At 40.4% G+C, this 18330-nt stretch overlaps 1 protein-coding gene across 1 annotated transcript in view; it reads left to right on the top strand.

The window, feature by feature from the left end:
- Window positions 1–285: 285 nt before the first annotated feature.
- The window catches only part of LOC126474703 (ketohexokinase-like), a 59629-nt gene continuing 41584 nt past the window's right edge, over window positions 286–18330 (top strand). Inside the window, exon 1 of the mRNA XM_050102180.1 lies at window positions 286–404. Coding sequence (XP_049958137.1) covers window positions 313–404 — 92 coding nt within the window. The 5' untranslated portion in view covers window positions 286–312. The remainder of the gene's footprint in view (window positions 405–18330) is intronic.

Raw genomic sequence — 18330 nt, forward strand, 5'->3', positions numbered from 1 at the left:
TCTGCTTTTTCTTTCAACCAGAGTAACAGATGACATTACATGACCACGAAATTCAGACCCTTGCATCACATCCTACAAGCGGACAGAAATAACTAGCTTCAGGTACCTTCCTCTATGTCAGAAGTGGTAAATATTACATAATGAGATAGCATTCTGATGTTTGCTGGCAGTGAGACACTTGTGCTGATATGTGTTGAGACCCGAGATTCTTTTCAAGACCAGTTTCACAGCACAGAGCTCGTTTATAGCAGTCTACATCGCTTACAACGAAGTCTACGTATTCAGCCTCGCCGGCCAGAGATAAATACGGCAATGAGCGACAAAAGAATTCTCTGCGTTGGACTGATCTGTCTCGACGAATTGTTGTACTGTGAAAACTATCCTGTCGAGGATTCTGTGGAAATGTACGTATGTCTAGAAATCGTAAGTAGGTAATTTATACTATATTATGTTCACAGAAAGCCATTATCTGTCATCTACTATAGGTTTCTTGTGGTATGTGCAGAATAAGCTATATTTTCTTCTCACAAGCAAATGATTAGGAGTTAAGTTTAATTCTGGTAACTAAGAATTGTACATGTAACCAGGTATAATACTGAAACTCAAATAGATGAATTTGGCTCCTATTTGTTGAGAGAGTTTAGCAAACATTGCGAAGGCTTCCTAAAGAGCTGGCTTTTAAGGAGAAGGATATTCGCAAAAAAAAAAAATTCTCGACAATCGCATCACACTGATACGAACATCAAAATTTATTGATCATAGAAGGGAACTACCGTTAAAACTCCACAAGTCTGGTGAAGTAACTGACATCGAATAACATGCCTTTGCCTTGTTCACGGTAGAATTTTTATATATCGATATCGCACTTTCAAGTACTGTAGCGCAACAAACCGACAAAAAAAGGACGTTTCTTGGATAGGTGGCAATGAAACTGCAAATTTGCGCAATAAGCAAGTAAAACTACGAAATCCATCAAATAAGGGACTATAGTTTCGGAAACTGTGAATCGAGATTGCGCTGTGCGATATGTTACAATATCTGGGCACAGGACAGATATTCTCAGCCACTCAGAACACAAAATGAGAGCACATTACACGCTGTATATTCAGCCAATTATGTCATCACTTTTTCAATGCGCGAATACACAAACGACGAAAAGATGTTAAGAATGAAACGAGAACAAAAAAGGTATTCCAATGTACAGTACCAAACAAAGCGATGCTGTAACGTACCTGCAATTTTTAGCAAACTGAAGGCGCTGGTTTCCCCCGAAAGCCACGAAATTGTAATCGCTGGTCGTGCTTTGAGCAAATTTTGAAAGAATTATTGCATCACAGCTCCGCTAGGCGGATAATGCTCACTCGCTTCAACAAAAAAGTATTGTAATATTTTTTTCTGGCGATGTGGTCGACAGAACATATACTCAGCTAGGTAACATGCGAAATGTTTGGTCTTTTTGCCATATCTTCGGATGGCACCTGTGACGTCCCGCAACATTTTGTCCATGTTCTGTGTGAACGGAAAGACCTTCCGTATCCACGAAGTTCAGACTATGGTTCACTGTAAGATACTGAAAACCTTCAGTATCTAGAGTGCTGTATGAACTGAAACAGTCTCTGATGATCGTCGTCACAAGGAAGACTTTTCTTTTATTATTCTGAACAATGTAATGTACAGTACCAAGCAAAGCGATGGTGTAACGTTCCTGTAATGTTTAGCAAACTGAAGGCGCTGGTTTCCCTCGGAAACCTTGGTCCGAAATTCAGCGGGCTCAAGGAAGCGTTTTTTCGACCATCGCTGCATTCCATCGAACTCGCAATTTCCTATAATTTCACCGGCCTTTGTTGTGTTTCCTTTTCTCAAATTTCGCTTCGTCAACTCACAACCGAACTGTTGTATTCCATCCTAACCCAGACCTCTGGCAACGCTACAGATCAGTCTGCCACCACAACCTGGGTTTTTACTTCCACATTTGTTGGCTTCGCTAACTCACAGCTATACTGTTGCATTCCAATATAACCTAGACCTCTGGCTACGCTACACATCTGTCTGTCACCACACCCAGACTTTTTGCTTTCATATTCGTTGGCTTCGCCAACTCACAACCAGACGGTTACATTCCAACCTAACATAGACCTCTGGATACGTTAAAGATCAATCTGTCACCATAACCAGATTTTTTCTGCCAATTCAAGCTGTGCTCTTATGTTCCAGCCTGACAGCACTATAGGAAACCGCGCTATATTCAGAAAGTACATCCGAAAGCGGCTTAACGACACTCCTGGAAATCGTGACCTATTCGTAAAACAATAGCGAAGTATTTGCAGCAAAAGGGAGTATAAAAGACACCGATTCACTCCCAAGATCACTAAACACTCAAATAATTTACAATTGCAGCTTGTACAAATTCGTGGTTCCCACAAACATTTTGAGCAATTTGTCAGTATTTGATGTAAAACTGGACATATTGTACTTATTTTTTACGTGGCATACCATTGGTGACCTTATAACTGTAATTAACTAGTGCATAAACTATAAATTATGACATCCTTTGAATAAAATATGGAGTAGTAAAATTTAAGATGGTTTAGTAATACTGTCACAGTGTCCCCCGTTTCTTTAATGTTCTAGGATTAAGTTCTGTTTCTTACGTCCAAGACGTACCATACCTTCGGAAATGGCGATATGGAAACGACGACATACTCGGAATAAGAGAGCCACATATTTCTCGAAAACAAGAGTAGCAATATCATTGCTTCATTCGCATCAGTTTAAGATGTCGTCTCACATCCTAACCTAACCACATCTCTCACGAAAACAAAGCGGAACCAAAATTACATACGAAGCTATAGCTCTATTATTTCTATAATATAAGTACATTACTTTGTGTGTGCGCGTAACGAAATAATAACGTTGCCGTTGGCTGAAGAGATCACGTCTGCTATGTACGCAGTAATTAGCTGACTAGATGATGTGCCCTGTGCTCAAATTGCATAACAGAAGCACGTCGTACAGCGCAATCTCGATTTCACAGTTTCCGAAGCTATCGTGCGTATTTGGTGGATTTCGTATTTATACTTGCTAATATCGCAAATTCGCAGTTTCAATGATACAGCGCATTAAAGATCTACCCAAGAGAAGTCACTTTTTTCTCGGTTTGTTGCGCTACAGTGCCTGAAAGTGAGATACCGATGTATAAAAATTTAACCGTTGTTCACTTGTCCTCTAGCAAATGTACGGGCAGTCAGTCGACTTACACTGTCGTCTGCTGAATTCATTACATCCAGACAGCGTCATAGCTTTATATCACCGCCAAAAAAATTAATGTTAGATCTCACCTGTCAGTTGTGGAAAAAATAGTGAATTATCCCAAATGTCTGCAGAATCTCAGACAGTCTTGTAAAAAAGCTAAAATTTCGTCATCTTTTCGAATATTACCTAAAAACAACTAGATGCCTGATATGTGATAACCATAAAAAGAATAGATACAATGCTCTTCAACAGTAAGGATAAATTGAAATATACGAGACAAAGTGTTGTGTATGTAATCACTTGCAAGTGCTGCAAAAAAATTGTACATAACCCAGTCAAGCAGAGTTATGGCAGTTAGGTTGTCTCAATATAAGAGAAGCTAGAGTACAACAAAGTTTAATCCTTGCTGTTTATTCGATAATGGATAAAAACTTGCAAGATACATCTTTTAACTTGACATTCCTCATGTTGTTGTTGTGGTCTTCAGTCCAGAGACTGGTTTGATGCAGCTCTCCATGCTACTCTATCCTGTGCAACGTTCTTCACCTCCCAGTACTTACTGCAACCTACATCCTTCTGATCCCGTTTAGTGTATTCATCTCTTGGTCTCCTTCTACGATTTTTACCCTCCACGCTGCCCTCCAATGCTAAATTGGTGATCCCTTGATGGCTCAGAATATGCCCTACCAAGCGGTCCCTTCCCTAGTCAAGCTCTGCCACAAATTTCTCTTCTCTCCAATTCTATTCAATACCTCCTTATTAGTTATGTGATCTACCCATCTACAGCATTCTTCCGTAGCACCACATTTAGAAAGCTTCTATTCGCTTCGTGTGTAAACTATTTATCGTCCATGTTTCACTTCCATACATGGCTACACTCCATACAAATACTTTCAGAAACGACTTCCTGACACTTAAATGTATACTCGATGTTAACAAATTCTCTTCTTCAGAAACGCTTTCCTTTCCATTGCCAGTCTACATTTTATATCCTCTCTACTTCGACCATCATCAGTTATTTTGCTCCCCAAATAGCAAAACTCATTTACTACTTTAAGCGTATCATTTCCTAATCTAATTCCCGCAGCATCACCCGATTTATTTCGATTACATTCCATTATCCTCTTTTTGCTTTTGTTGTTGTCCATCTTATATCCTCCTTTCAAGACACTGTCCATTCCGTTCTGCTGCTCTTCCAGGTCCTTTACTGCCTCTGACACAATTACAATGTCATCGGCGAACCTCAAAGTTTTTATTTCTTCTCCATGGATTATAATTGCTGCTCCGAATTTTTCTTTTGTTTCCTTTACTGCTTGCTCAATATACAGATTGAATAACATCGCGGATAGGCTACAGCTCTGTCTCACTCCATTCCCAACCATTCCTTCCCTTTCATGCCCCTCGACACTTGTAACTGCCATCTGGTTTCTGTACAAATTATAAATAGCCTTTCGCTCCCTGTATTTTACCCCTGCCACCTTTAGAATTTGAAAGAGAGTATTCCAGTCAACATTGTCAAAAGCTTTCTCTAAGTCTACAAATGCTAGAAACGTAGGTTTGCCTTTCCTTAATCTTTCTTCTAACATAAGTCGTAACGTCAGTATTGCCTCACGTGTTCCAGTGTTTCTACGGAATCCAAACTGATCTTCCCTGAGGTTGGCTTCTACTAGTTTTTCCATTCGTCTGTAAAGAATTCGTGTTAGTATTTTGCAGCTGTGACTTATTAAACTGATAGTTCGGTAATTTTCACATCTGTCAACACCTGCTTTCTTTGGGATTGGAATTATTATATTCTTCTTGAAGTCTGAGGGTATTTCGCCTGTTTCATACATCTTGCTCACCAGATGGTAGAGTTTTGTCAGGACTGGCTCTCCCAAGGCAGTCAGTAGTTCCAATGGAATGTTGTCTACTCCGGGGGCCTTGTTTCGACTCAGGTCTTTCAGTGCTCTGTCAAACTCTTCACACAGCATCATATCTCCTATTTCATCTTCATCTACATCCTCTTCCATTTCCATAATATTGTCCTCAAGTACATCGCCCTTGTATAGACCCTCTATATACTCCTTCCACCTTTCTGCTTTCCCTTCTTTGCTTAGAACTGGGTTTCCATCTGAGCTCTTGATATTCATACAAGTCGTTCTCTTATCTCCAAAGGTCTCTCTAATTTTCCTGTAGGCAGTATCTATCTTACCCCTAGTGAGATAGGCCTCTACATCCTTACATTTGTCCTCTAGCCATCCCTGCTTAGCCATTTTGCACTTCCTGGTGATCTCATTTTTGAGACGTTTGTATTCCTTTTTGCCTGCTTCGTTTACTGCATTTTTATATTTTCTTCTTTCATCAACTAAATTCAATATCTCTTCTGTTACCCAAGGATTTCTATTAGCCCTCGTCTTTTTACCTACTTGATCCTTTGCTACGTTCACTGTTTCATCTCTCAAAGCTACCCATTCTTCTTCTACTGTATTTCTTTCCCCTGTATTTGTCAATCGGTCCCTAATGATCTCTCTGAAACCCTGTACAGTCTCTGGTTCTTTCAGTTTATCCAGGTCCCATCTCCTTAAATTCCTACCTTTTGGCAGTTTCTTCAGTTTTAATCTATATTTCATAACCAATAGATTGTAGTCAGAGTCCATATCTGCCCCCGGAAATGTCTTACAATTTAAAACCTGGTTCCTGAATCTTTGTATTACCATTATATAATCTATCTGAGACTTTCCAGTATCTCCAGGCTTCTTCCATGTATACAACCTTCGTTTATGATTCTTGAACCAAGTGTTAGCTATGATTAAGTTATGCTCTGTGTAAAATTCTACCAGGCGGCTTCCTCTTTAATTCCTTACTCCCATTCCATATTCACCTACTACGTTTCCTTCTCTTCCTTTTTCCTACTATCGAGTTCCAGTCACCCGTGACTATTAAATTTTCATCTCCCTTCACTATCTGAATAATTTCTTTTATCTCATCATACATTTCATCAATCTCTTCGTCATCTGCGGAGCTAGTTGGCATATAACTTGTACTACTGTGGTAGACGTGGGCTTCGTATCTATCTTGGCCACAATAATGCGTTCACTATGCTGTTTGTAGTAGCTTACCCGCATTCCTGTTTTCCAATTCAGTATTAAACCAACTCCTGCATTACCCCTATTTGATTTTGTATTTATAAACTTGTATTTACGTGACCAGAAGTCTCGTTCCTCCTGCCACCGAACTTCGCTAATTCCCACTATATCTAACTTTAACCTATCCATGTCCCTTTTTAAATTTTCTAACCTATCCGAGATTCGAATGGGGGACTATTTTACCTCCGGAATATTTTACCCAAGAGGACTACATCATCATTTAACCATACAGTAAAGCTGTATGCCCTCGGGGAAAATTACGGCTGTAGTTTCCCCTTGCTTTCAGCCGTTCGCAGTACCAGCACAGCAAGGCCGTTTTGGTTAATGTTACAAGGCCAGATCAGTCAATCATCCAGACTGTTGCCCCTGCAACTACTGCTGCTGCCCCTCTTCAGGAACCACACGTTTGTCTGGCCTCTCAACAGATACCCCTCCGTTGTGGTTGCACCTACGGTACGGCTATCTGTATAACACTAATGGTTACACTATAAAACATTAAATTGGGTCACAGAATGAAAGAAAGCAGTGTCTCGCGGAGTGTACACCCAAAAATATATATTCTCAGGGTTCTAACCGTCAAAAGTGGTTAAAATGCCACAAGCATTCGACTAAGTGTCCCTTCACCATTGTCAAGTGGAATGACTTTTGATGAACTGCTGTAAGCCCTGCTGATTATGATATCGCTGGCATCCACATACCGCCATATACGAGCATGATGCCTTTGGATACAATGAACCCACTACAACCTCGCTATCCCATGAGGTGACCACTTCATTAAGGGACTGAAATCTATGTGTCACAACAGGCAAGTCAGTATCAATACTGGGATCCCGTCGATCGACTGGCAGTGCATGTGCGTGTGAAATGTCAGACAGTGAGAGTGGCATTTCATTAGCAAACTTTGTGATTGGTTGGCCATACTTTCTGATATCAGTTTTGAGAATGAAGTTGTGATGAAATTGTTCTGAGGCCCAAGACAATACTGGAAGGGCTTGTTATGAGATGTGGCAACATTGCAGAATATGTGAGACTTTGCTCCGGCGAAGAACAGAGAGTAGCAATAGCGCTTACAATGGATTGTGACCAGGATAACCCATCGTCGATAAGTTGAATCTTTCTGCCTTAATCTCCAGCTTCTCTCAAGTTCAGACTAATTGCCACAGCGCTGCTCGACCAATATACAGAGTGTGCACAGAATAAGATGGCCGTTAGATCCGCAGTCGGCAGGGCACGCGTGGGGAAAGAGGTAATTTGGGGGGGGGGGGGCAGGTGCAGTAGGGGGAAATATCGAGCGTTTGAGGGTAAGTGCTGTTGTAAAATTAACCCTACGCTCACATTTTTTGTAAATATTAAGTGGAACCCCTCCACACCCACACTTGCATGATGACAACTCGGAAAGATCTACTGTCGTCACCCCTGCTTTGGGTAGTATCTAGAAAGGATTCCGCTGAAAATGCAACAAAAGCAGCGACTTACTTTCGGCTGAGTTGTCAACCATTTGTAGAATTCAGAGAAGTGTCATAAGTGGCGAATTTTGAGCAAAACCTACATTGCTGTTGTTGCCATGTTAAAATTTGCTTCTTTTTACCAAAAACACAGCGGAGTTTACACAGTGTCACCTCACAAATATTTTTTGCAAACGCAATTGCGAGAGAGTTCTGAAACAGTGGTTCATTAATCATAGCATGTAGGCTTTCACGGCCGGCGTCTGCAGTAATTAAAACTTCCGGGCTAAGAGGCCGTGGTCCAATAGTAGAGATACTTCTCCCTGACGTTTCGTTGCCAGCTGCGGGCAACATCATCTGAGGTGAGTCTACGACTGGTCCAATAGTAGAGATACTTCTCCTTGACGTTTCGTTGCCCGCAGCTGGCAACGAAACGTCAGGGAGAAGTATCTCTACTATTGGACCACGGCCTATTAGCCCGGAAGTTTTAATTACTGAGTGGTTCATTAAGTTTATTAAGTGACGAACTGAGGAAAAGTGAGGTCAATAGCTTATGAAAAACCACACCGTCAATACAAAAATAAGCGTGTAATGTGTTCACTTATGTTATTCCAAAGCCCACAGCATTTCTCGTTTCACCAGCTATCGATGGCCCCCAATACTATATTACTTCATCGAAAAAGTCTTTAGTTTGGAATAACACGATAGATAATAAATTTTTGGAAAGTAGCCATATTGCAAAATACTCTCCTCTTTGCGTGCTATCATTTGCCAAAATACCATTTCGATATCTTAAACCATTTATGAAGTATGAGTAATGTTACAGATATTTCGTTCTTGCTTTATCGCTAGCGCACGCGATCGCAAATGAGTGGGCTACATCAGATCAATTTTCTCGACACTGGTGAAAGATAGAGACCTCCACCCTAGTCTAAAGAAAATATCGACATGTTAGCCAAATTTCATAAGCAGTAACATGTTATGAAATATGCACTAAGTACAAAAACTTATCGACTCCTATTTTTCATTGCAAACTTTTTCGAATGTCGCTCAGTGTCTTACTTCAACGCAAATATCACAAAACTTTGACATTAACGAAATGATGGGCATGTCAACATGAAGCTGACGTAAAGTAGTAACACAGAAATGAAATTTTTTACCGTAGTTTGTGTAAAATCGTTTGCGACAGACTGCAGGGTGTGCACCTCGATTCTGTCACCCTTTCCGAGCAAAAGAATGAACTCGCCCAGGATTTGGACGAAAATATGTCGCTGCGCATCGGTCACTGTATCGTGCGCGGACTACTTTTCCATACTGTTCGCAATGATTTTATAAACACCACTCTGTGTCAACTGTTGCAGTTTTTATTTACTATTGAACAAAAATTTTTGATATGCTGGTGGTATAATATGCAGGTCTTCAGTCGTGCGACTAACTCTTTAGCAAGGTTATCTGACATGTTGCCAATATATGAGATTTTGCACAAGGTTGCGTAACTTGCTGAGTAACTGCTGTTGGCCGACGTACAGAAGTGGTGTAATTGTACACATTTTCTTTTTTTTCAGTATTTCAAGCAGAACTACAGCCTTTCAAAGCATATCAAACAAAACTACAGACCATCAAAAATATCGCTTCCACCAATCGCTTATAGCTCAGTCTTGATTGATGATATACTACGACCACAATTTATTGGTTAAGAACTGTAGATTAAAAGTGAAGATACTGCAAAAAGGTTCGAAACTGAGGAGATCGAACCTGGATAATTTGAAGGAACCAGGGGTTGTTGAGAATTTCAGAGAAACCATTAAGCAACAATTCACTGATAGAAGGGGAATGAAATACAGTGGAAGACAATGAGAGGAAGGAAGGAAAATTAGGGTTTAATGTCCTGTTGTCATAAAGGTTGTTAAAGACAGAGCACAAGCTCGAATTGTTTCAAGGACGGGGAAGGAACCTGGTCGTGTCCTTTCAAAGGAACCATACCGTCATTTGCCCAGAGGCCTTTGGGGAAATACAGGAACAATTTGGAACATAGCTGCTGTTCAGCAACGGTGAATGTAAATAAATGATTTAAGAAAATCAGCTAACCATTAGTGGGTATAAACGTTAATTAGCAATCCTTCACAATGGTTTAATCAATTGTAAAATTGTCTACTTAAGAAGTACATGCACCTATTGAGGGAATTTTTTTACATCATCGTTAACAAGAATTATCAAAGCGTAAAGGATTTACAAAACCACTGGATAAAAATATAATAAACAAAAATTACTTATACGTAAAATCACATATTGATGACGACAAGTTTCAGAGCAAGAAAGCTGATGTCAAGTAACAAGGAACGTATGACTATCAGTAAAACCATATTAAATCTATTAAAAATGATTCCCACTGGAGCTGCAACAACTTTGTCAGTCGCCTCATGACACCAGCCACATAGAGGCAGTTTTTATCTGCAGCTGGTTGGCTGATTTTCTTAAATCATTCTATTACGGAAACCTAGATCTGGATCGGCGGCAGGGAGCTGAACCGCCGTCCTTCCGAATGTGAAACAAGTGTGCTAACCGCTGCACCACTCACTCGGTAAGACAAATGGGTCTCTTTCAGATATGGAATAGGGAAGGTGTGGTGTCCTTAGGTTAGTTAGGTTTAAGTAGTTCTAAGTCTAGGGGACTGATGATCTCAGATGATAAGTCCCATAGTGCTCAGAGCCATTTGAGCCATCTTTGATGAGACGGAAGATATTGATTTTAACTGACAAAAGGAGAAAATATTAAAATACAGCAAATGAAGTTGGCGAAAGGGAATACAGACTTTTAAAGACGAGATTGCAAAATGGCTACGCAGGAATGTCTAGAAAGAAATGCCCCCTCGTCGGAGGTTCGAGTCCTCCCTCGGGCATGGGTGTGTGTGTTGTCCTTAGCGTAAGTTAGTTTAAGTTAGATTAAGTAGTGTGTAAGCCTAGGGACCGATGACCTCAGCAGTTTGGTCCCATAGTCCTTACCACAAATTTCCAAAAAGAAACGCAAGGCTGTAGAAGCGTGGATAATCAGGGGGAAAATAACAGCCGCCTATAGGAAAATTAAAGACTACTGGAGAAAAGAGAAGAGCTCAGATTGTAAGTCAGTGCTAAGCAAAGAACGGAAAGCTGAAAGGTGGAAGGAATATATATGTGGTCTATACGGGGGAAACAAACTTCAGGACACAGTTGCAGAATAAAAAGAGGAAGTTGGTGACTATGAGATGGGAAATATGATACTGCGAGAAGAAGTTGACGGAGCAGTATAAGACATAGTTGAAAGCAAGACCCTTGGTGTGTGACGTGGCAGCAGAGGCCTGATCGGCCGAGTGCGCTGTATGCTTTGTCCTCTCGGCCGGTAGATGGTCGGTACAACTGAATCCCGGCATGGCGTTGAAAATGATCATCCTGAACCCATCGATTCTGCAGTTGCATGGTAGTCGTGGGATCCTGATCAACGCGAGCAGCAATATCGCGGAGCAATAAATCGCAATCTGATAGGTGGAGATCCTGCCTCTGTGGAATTCCGCAAAATGCTGGCTGACTGGCTGACGTTTCACCTTCTTGCACGGGGAATAGCACGATCTCCTCACAAACAATCAACATTCAAATAAGATTCCTGACTGCTAAAGCTACCGCGTAATCTTTCTCTCTACAAAGAATGTAGGTGGCTCTACTCCTAGCTATTTCATGTGGTTGCGCCGAAATGTGAATCATCTATATATCCAAGCGTGAAGCACGCTTCATGCTAGTTCGACGTCTATTACATCTCGTCTTCATTGTGCTTCAGATTTAATGGTCAGAGAGATACAACATCCAATGATAAGCGAAACATTTCATCACGGGATCGTTCCGTAACCGCGAGTGTTTACAGATGTGCTCAGCAAACGTCAGAGACAGCAGTTAAGCTTCTTTTAGACGAGTGACTTTCTTGCCTCAATCGATTATTCGTGCAAGTGAGTCTTCTGCAGCGCTCCTTGAGTTTCATATCTGTATTGAGTCTCGCCCATCGTGATGGTGTACGCCCACCCTTAGCCTCAATAACAGCTTCCACTCTCACAGGCATACGTTCAATCAGGTGCTGGAAGGTTTCTTGGGAATGGCAGCCCATTCGTCACGGACCGCTGCACTGAGGAGAGGTATCGATTTCGGTCGGTGAGGCGTGGCACGAAGACGGCTTTCCAAAACATCCCAAAGGTATTCTATAGCATTCAGGTCAGGACTCTGTGCAGGTCAGTCCACTACGGGGAGGTTATTGTAATGTAACCACTCCGCCACAGACCGTGCATTATGAACAGGTGCTCGATCGTGTTGAAAGATGCAATCGCCATCCCCGAATTACTCTACAACAGTGGGAAGAAGATGCTTAAAACATCAATGTAGGCCTGTGCTGTGATAATGCCACGCAAGGGGTGTAAGACCCCTCCTTGAAACACACGACCATACCATAACACCAAATTTTACTATTGGCACTACACACGCTGGCAGATGACGTTCACCAGGTATTCGCCATACCCACACCCTGATATCGGATCGCCACATTGTGTACCGTGATTCGTCACTCCACACAACGTTTTTCCCCTGTCCAGTCGTCCTATGTTTACGCTCCTTACACCAAGTGAGGCGACGTTTGGCATTTAACGAAGTGATGTGTGACTTATGAGCAGTCGCTCGGCGATGAAATTCAAGTTTTCTTACCTCCTGCCTAACTGTCATAGTATTTGTCGTGGATCCTGATGCAGTTTGGAATTGCTGTGTGATGGTCTGGATAGATGTCTGCCTATTACACATTACGACCCCCTTCAACTGTCGGCGGTCTCTGTCAGTGAACAGACGAGGTCGGCCTGTACGCTTTTGTGCTGTATGTGTCCCTTCACGTTTCCTCTTCACTATCGCGTCGGAACAGTGGACCTAGCGCGTACAGACGTATGACACAAGTGACACCCAATCACCTGATCACGTTCGAAGTCCGTGAGTTCCGCGGAGCGCCCCATTCTGCTCTCTCACGATGTCTAATGACTTCTGAGGTCCCTGATATGGAGTACCTAGCAGTAGGTGGCACCACAATGCACCTAATATGAAAAACGTACGTTTTTGGGGATGTCCGGATACTTTTGATCACATAGTGTATTTTAATTTGATCGACCAAATATATGCTTACAAACATACACAACAAAATTGGAACGCAGTAAATAGAACCTTTTTATTTTATTCTTTGCCTCTTGTTTTCTTTCTAAAGTGAAGAATAACATCGGAAACTGTTTTCGCCAAATACATCCAACTCTTTTAACGTTGAATTAATTTTCATTAAAATCGTTTATCCATGTACATTATTCGTTATGTATAGCGTTGTCTTTTTCTTCGTCCAAGTTTTGTAAATCGTAAATGCTTGTTAGCTCACAGACAGTTCGTCCTTCTTGTAGAAAATTAGTAGGGAACGTATCAGTATCTCATGTGACCTTTGCACTGTGACTCAAAACGAACACCAAAAGAAAGACTGAGGAGACACAAAAACACAAAATCAATTACTATAATTATAATAAAAATGAGTCTAAATACGCTTGTTAGTTGCTGAGAAAATCTTGTAGCTGTTTTTGGAGATTTTTTATTTCCTTATTCACAACATGTTTGGGCCCAGCTCATCGTATTGTGACCTGTCAGCAACTAAAATTTGGAATTACAGACTCCTCCCGTAATACAAATTCAAGTATACACAATTGCAAGGTTCACCAACATGCAAAAATAATAAAAAATCGAAGGTGTCAAAGTAGACAACAACGTACATACGATATGCAATTGCATAAGCTCAGTAAATGCCGTGCAACTTAATAAGCATTGTAACTGCCTCCAGAACTTATGCGATTGCATATGGTATGTAAACTGTTGCCTATTTTGACATCTTCGATCTTTTATTATTTTTGTACGTTTATGAATCTTGCAGATGTGTATACTTGCATTTGCATTACGGGAAGAGTTTGTAATCCTAAATTTTAAATGTTGATAGGTCACCAGACGATGGGCTGGGACCGAAATATGTCTGAATGTGGAAACGCAAAAATCTCCAAAACCAGCTACGAGATTTTTTTCAGCAACCAACAAGCATTTTTAAAGTCATTTTTATTATATTTGTCATGATAGTTGCCTACCTCTACCACGACTTTCAGTCTAAAATAAATTATTATAATAGTTGATTTCTGATGTTAGCAGACGACACAAGTCCCCTTTTTCTGCTCCACACTTGGCACAGTCAGTTTATCACTGACGTTACTGACCCACTAGTGACGTGGTTGGGGCTGATTTACACGCAAGCACGTGACGCGGACCCACTACGAGTAGTCGATTTTGACCATAATGTGCATCACGGAAAGGCATTCTGATGAAATTCCATGAGCGCTCATTAAAGGAAAAGTCGGGCAATATAACTATCTGATAAAAAGTATCCATACACCGCTATGTACTGCTGAATGAATGTAAAACCGTTCTAGTTGCTGTGTAGAACTTTATTTAGTTCACCACCAGTTTCGACTTTTCTATTAAGCCGTTTTCAAACGGTTCTGGAAACTGCCATAAATATGATACATACGTACCCACGTGTATTATAGAAATTGCAAAAGTAAAGTTTACATCCTGCTCAATATAAGGCCTTCTTTCGTTCTGCAATAAACAGGCTCCTCAAACTGTTACTACATGCTAATGAAGCAGAAAAGGAACTTGGCTGGTTTCGAGATACAGCGCAGAGTAACGGTTATCACAGAAGGATCATTGATGAAATTTATAGTTTCACAAAGTCTAAAAAGAACGTAATTGACAAAAATCGAGTTGCTACATATAAAAGCAATGTGTATCACTTCCCTTCTATGGCCAAGTCAGGTTTCATACTCAGTAACCCCCCCCCCCCCCCCACTTTCTTTTTTTTAAAAAAAAGATAAACTTAACGAACACATTCAAATGATACATTAAATGAGTCACAAACCTATATGATATATTCTCTATTGTAAATACTATTAGGAATCTGAAATCGAATGATCCTTTATATACGTGGCCAGAGAAGGCAACCTTCATATGTCTCAATAAATAAAAATCTACAAAAATGTTGTCTCAGCATTTTTGAAAGTTCTTCATCACTTGTTTTTATGCACTCTTTTCTATCGCCTCTTCTTCAGCTAGTCTACTCTCTCCCGCCTTGCCCATTGCTTAAGAAAGCATGTGTAATTCTTCGTTAATAATGATTACATTAATTGGAGATAATGTGCGTGTGTTTATTTTACGAGTAACTATGATCATTTTCACAGCTGGGAAACAAGAGCTCCCAGTTTCTGTAAGTAATTAGAACGCTTTCCGGAATAACGGATTGCCAACGAACAATTATCAACCGTTTTCTATGTGTCATGCAGATCACTACTAACGGTAGCAAACTTTCTCAGAGCCTGCGTCTGTTATTTCCTACGAAGCCCGATGTCGAAGCGCGAATAACATTGGCGCGCATGTGCTAATTATTAATATTCACATGGTCGCAAATTAGAAATTGCGAGCCTGCCATCCACGCAGCGCAGCATGAGGCTACATATTTTAATTCTCAAATAATTTCTTTTACCAATGCAGTTCTTCTTCTCGGATGGACAGAGAGAGTTAAACTGGCGACATCATAAGCAGGACTCGATTTTTATGGTGTATGTATTATAATAATTTTGTTGTCTCTATTATTTGCGAGCACTGAACGCTGTAAAAAGCAAGAAAATCTGGAAGGAAAGGAACGAGGGTTACAAATTTATTATCATAATGATTGTTGGCGTATTGGCCTACAGTACCAGGTAAAGAGATCAGGATCACTTAATGCTTTTAAATTCTGTAGATCCGCTTCAGAAGCTTCCTGTGCGTTGAAACTTAGCTTTTTGTTGCATTTAGGTACACTTTTTAGAGTTTCTTTGTACTTAAAATTACACTCTGTTGAAATTCCGGAAGATGGCGGATATTCGTAGCTAAGCATGAGCCCTTGATTATTGTGATCGTCACCTGTTAGCAAAGATACATTTTGCTTCGTGAATTAACGAGCGGAATGCATTATCTCTGTAATATTTTTTGTTGTATTACGTAAAAATGACAACGTTTTAGAAAGTTATTATCCCTTATTGGGGTGTTAACTACCCAGCAATAACCGGAAATGGCACAGACTAATACTGTAAATGAGAATATTCAAACGGTTAACGGGGAGTCCGCCTATGTAAACACAACTGTCGGCTCAGCTGCGGCGAGTAATATTACGTTGCCAACTGAAACTGATTTGATACATAACACAGTATTATGACATCTAGCTCTATTGCTGAAGTTATTACTATGAATTTTAATCTAGTACTTGATCCAGATGCATTTATTTGTAGCCGCGTAATCGGAGTAGATAATGTAACATCAGCCTTCACGACTGAATCTGTTTACTGGCTATTCAACACTAAAACAATAACAAGAGGCCATGAATCAAAAAGAATAAGTCATGAATAGTAACCTATCCTCTATGAATCAAAGAATACACATCACAGATTATAAGCGAGACACTGTGTCTAATGAGTTTCTACCCCTCGAGCAGGTGCGTCAATTTCGTAATATGAGCGGGCGCGCGGCGCACTTTGTACACATGTAGTCAAAAGCTGTCATGATGCTACCAATGGAAACATGTATGAGCTAAATCTCTGTTTAATTTTAGTTTATTTAAACAGCATTACAAGAAACTTACATTACATCGCTAATTTACTATTTGATTAAACAAATAAGAAACTTTCATATCATTCTATTGCAGCAGCTGACATATCAATCTATTCCAACACTTTTTTAAGCGCATACTGAACAAAAAGCACTCTTTCACTGCAATATACAAGCACAAAGGCTTTATATATTGAAGAAGTATCAGTTATCACAAAGTTCCTTCCATCTACATAATTAATTGTCTTCCGCATTTTCGGGAAATGCTTTAACACTTCTCACATCTATGCACTGTTTTTACATGTTCTGTGCAAACAAAGCTATGACATGAGTTTCTTGTTCGTCCCGATGTCACACACCGACCTCTTTTCATGGTGCTAGGCTCCTCGGTTCTTTCAACACGTTGATCTTTGTATTTCACGAGGAAATGTCAGCAGGAAATGAAGGAATATTAGCTCTTTCCACTAGCTGAAGTTTCATAAGAGACAGTGCTAAATCTTTCAAGAAAATTCTTATCTTGTTTTTTGGATTTGCCTCATTTGTATGAAAAATTATTTGAGCATTGATTCCTGCTATATCCATTACAATGTAGAACACAACCAATGGCCATCTTCTTGTCACGCGTGCGAAGGAATACGCACCTCCCAGTTGATCGACTGTGTCGACTTCTCCCTTTGTTACATTGTTATCTAAAACTATCTCTGGTTTACCTTTCACTTCGTCCATGGTTCTAAAATCGTGCATAGTTGAAAGTAATATAACTGTCTTGTTTTATTTCGGCACATTCAAAACTAGCGTCATATCATTCTGAAAACCAAATAAAGATGAGTGGATAGCCCTACATTTCCCAAGTAAAAATTCTTGTGGGATCTCGCGTTTGTTTTGTTTCAACGTGCCAATGCATGTTAATCGCCTTTTCAAAAGGGAGTTGGCTAAGGAATAGGTAGTGTACCAATTATACGTGTTATCTTTAGATTCGATAAAAATGAACGAAATAAAAGTGAAGGAAAAGTTACTTACATGACCGGGCTTTGTACACTAAGATGATACACTCGCAGTTCATTTTAAATTACTGCTGCCGGCCGCGGTAGCCAAGCGGTTCTAGGCGCTACAGATTGGAACTGCGCGACCGCTACGGTCGCAGGTTCGAATCCTGTCTCGGGCATGGATGTGTGTGATGTCCTTAGGTTAGTTAGGTTTAAGTAGTTCTAAGTTCTAGGGGACTGATGACCTCAGAAGTTGAGTACCATAGTGCCCAGAGCCATCTTTTAAATTACTTTAGTTCACGTGAGCCTATGACAACACAACTTCTCATTGTGCTAGCTGAAACAATAATGCAAGATTAGATAGGAGATTGCTATTGTAAAACAATATTGGAAATGTGCACAATAGTGTTATTTGCGGTTGGCGCACTTTATACACAGGCGCGTCCGCTCGAAGGCTACTTTGTGACAAGTGGAACAAGTCAGCGCACAAGTTAAGAATCAAACAGAGCAGTTGAAAGTAGAAGTGGTTAACCACGTAACAGAAGTATTAAGATCAGATTTGGATCACATAAATATCAGGTTTACAGCAAACCATTAAGGGCCTTCCTGAAAAGGTAAAAGATCTGTCCGAAAGTTTTCACACCTTACAACCAGAACAAAATAGTCTCAAGCTCACAGTGAAACAAGTAGTGTCATACATAGAAAAATCTATTGGCAGAGCCCGAAAGCAAAACAGAGGAATTTCTAAAAGAAAAGGATAATCAAATTACTGATAAATTCGAAGTAGAGCTAAGGAAAGCGATAGATCAGG

Source organism: Schistocerca serialis, chromosome 4 (assembly GCF_023864345.2).
Source record: "Schistocerca serialis cubense isolate TAMUIC-IGC-003099 chromosome 4, iqSchSeri2.2, whole genome shotgun sequence".
Classification (NCBI taxonomy): Eukaryota; Metazoa; Arthropoda; class Insecta; order Orthoptera; family Acrididae; genus Schistocerca; species Schistocerca serialis.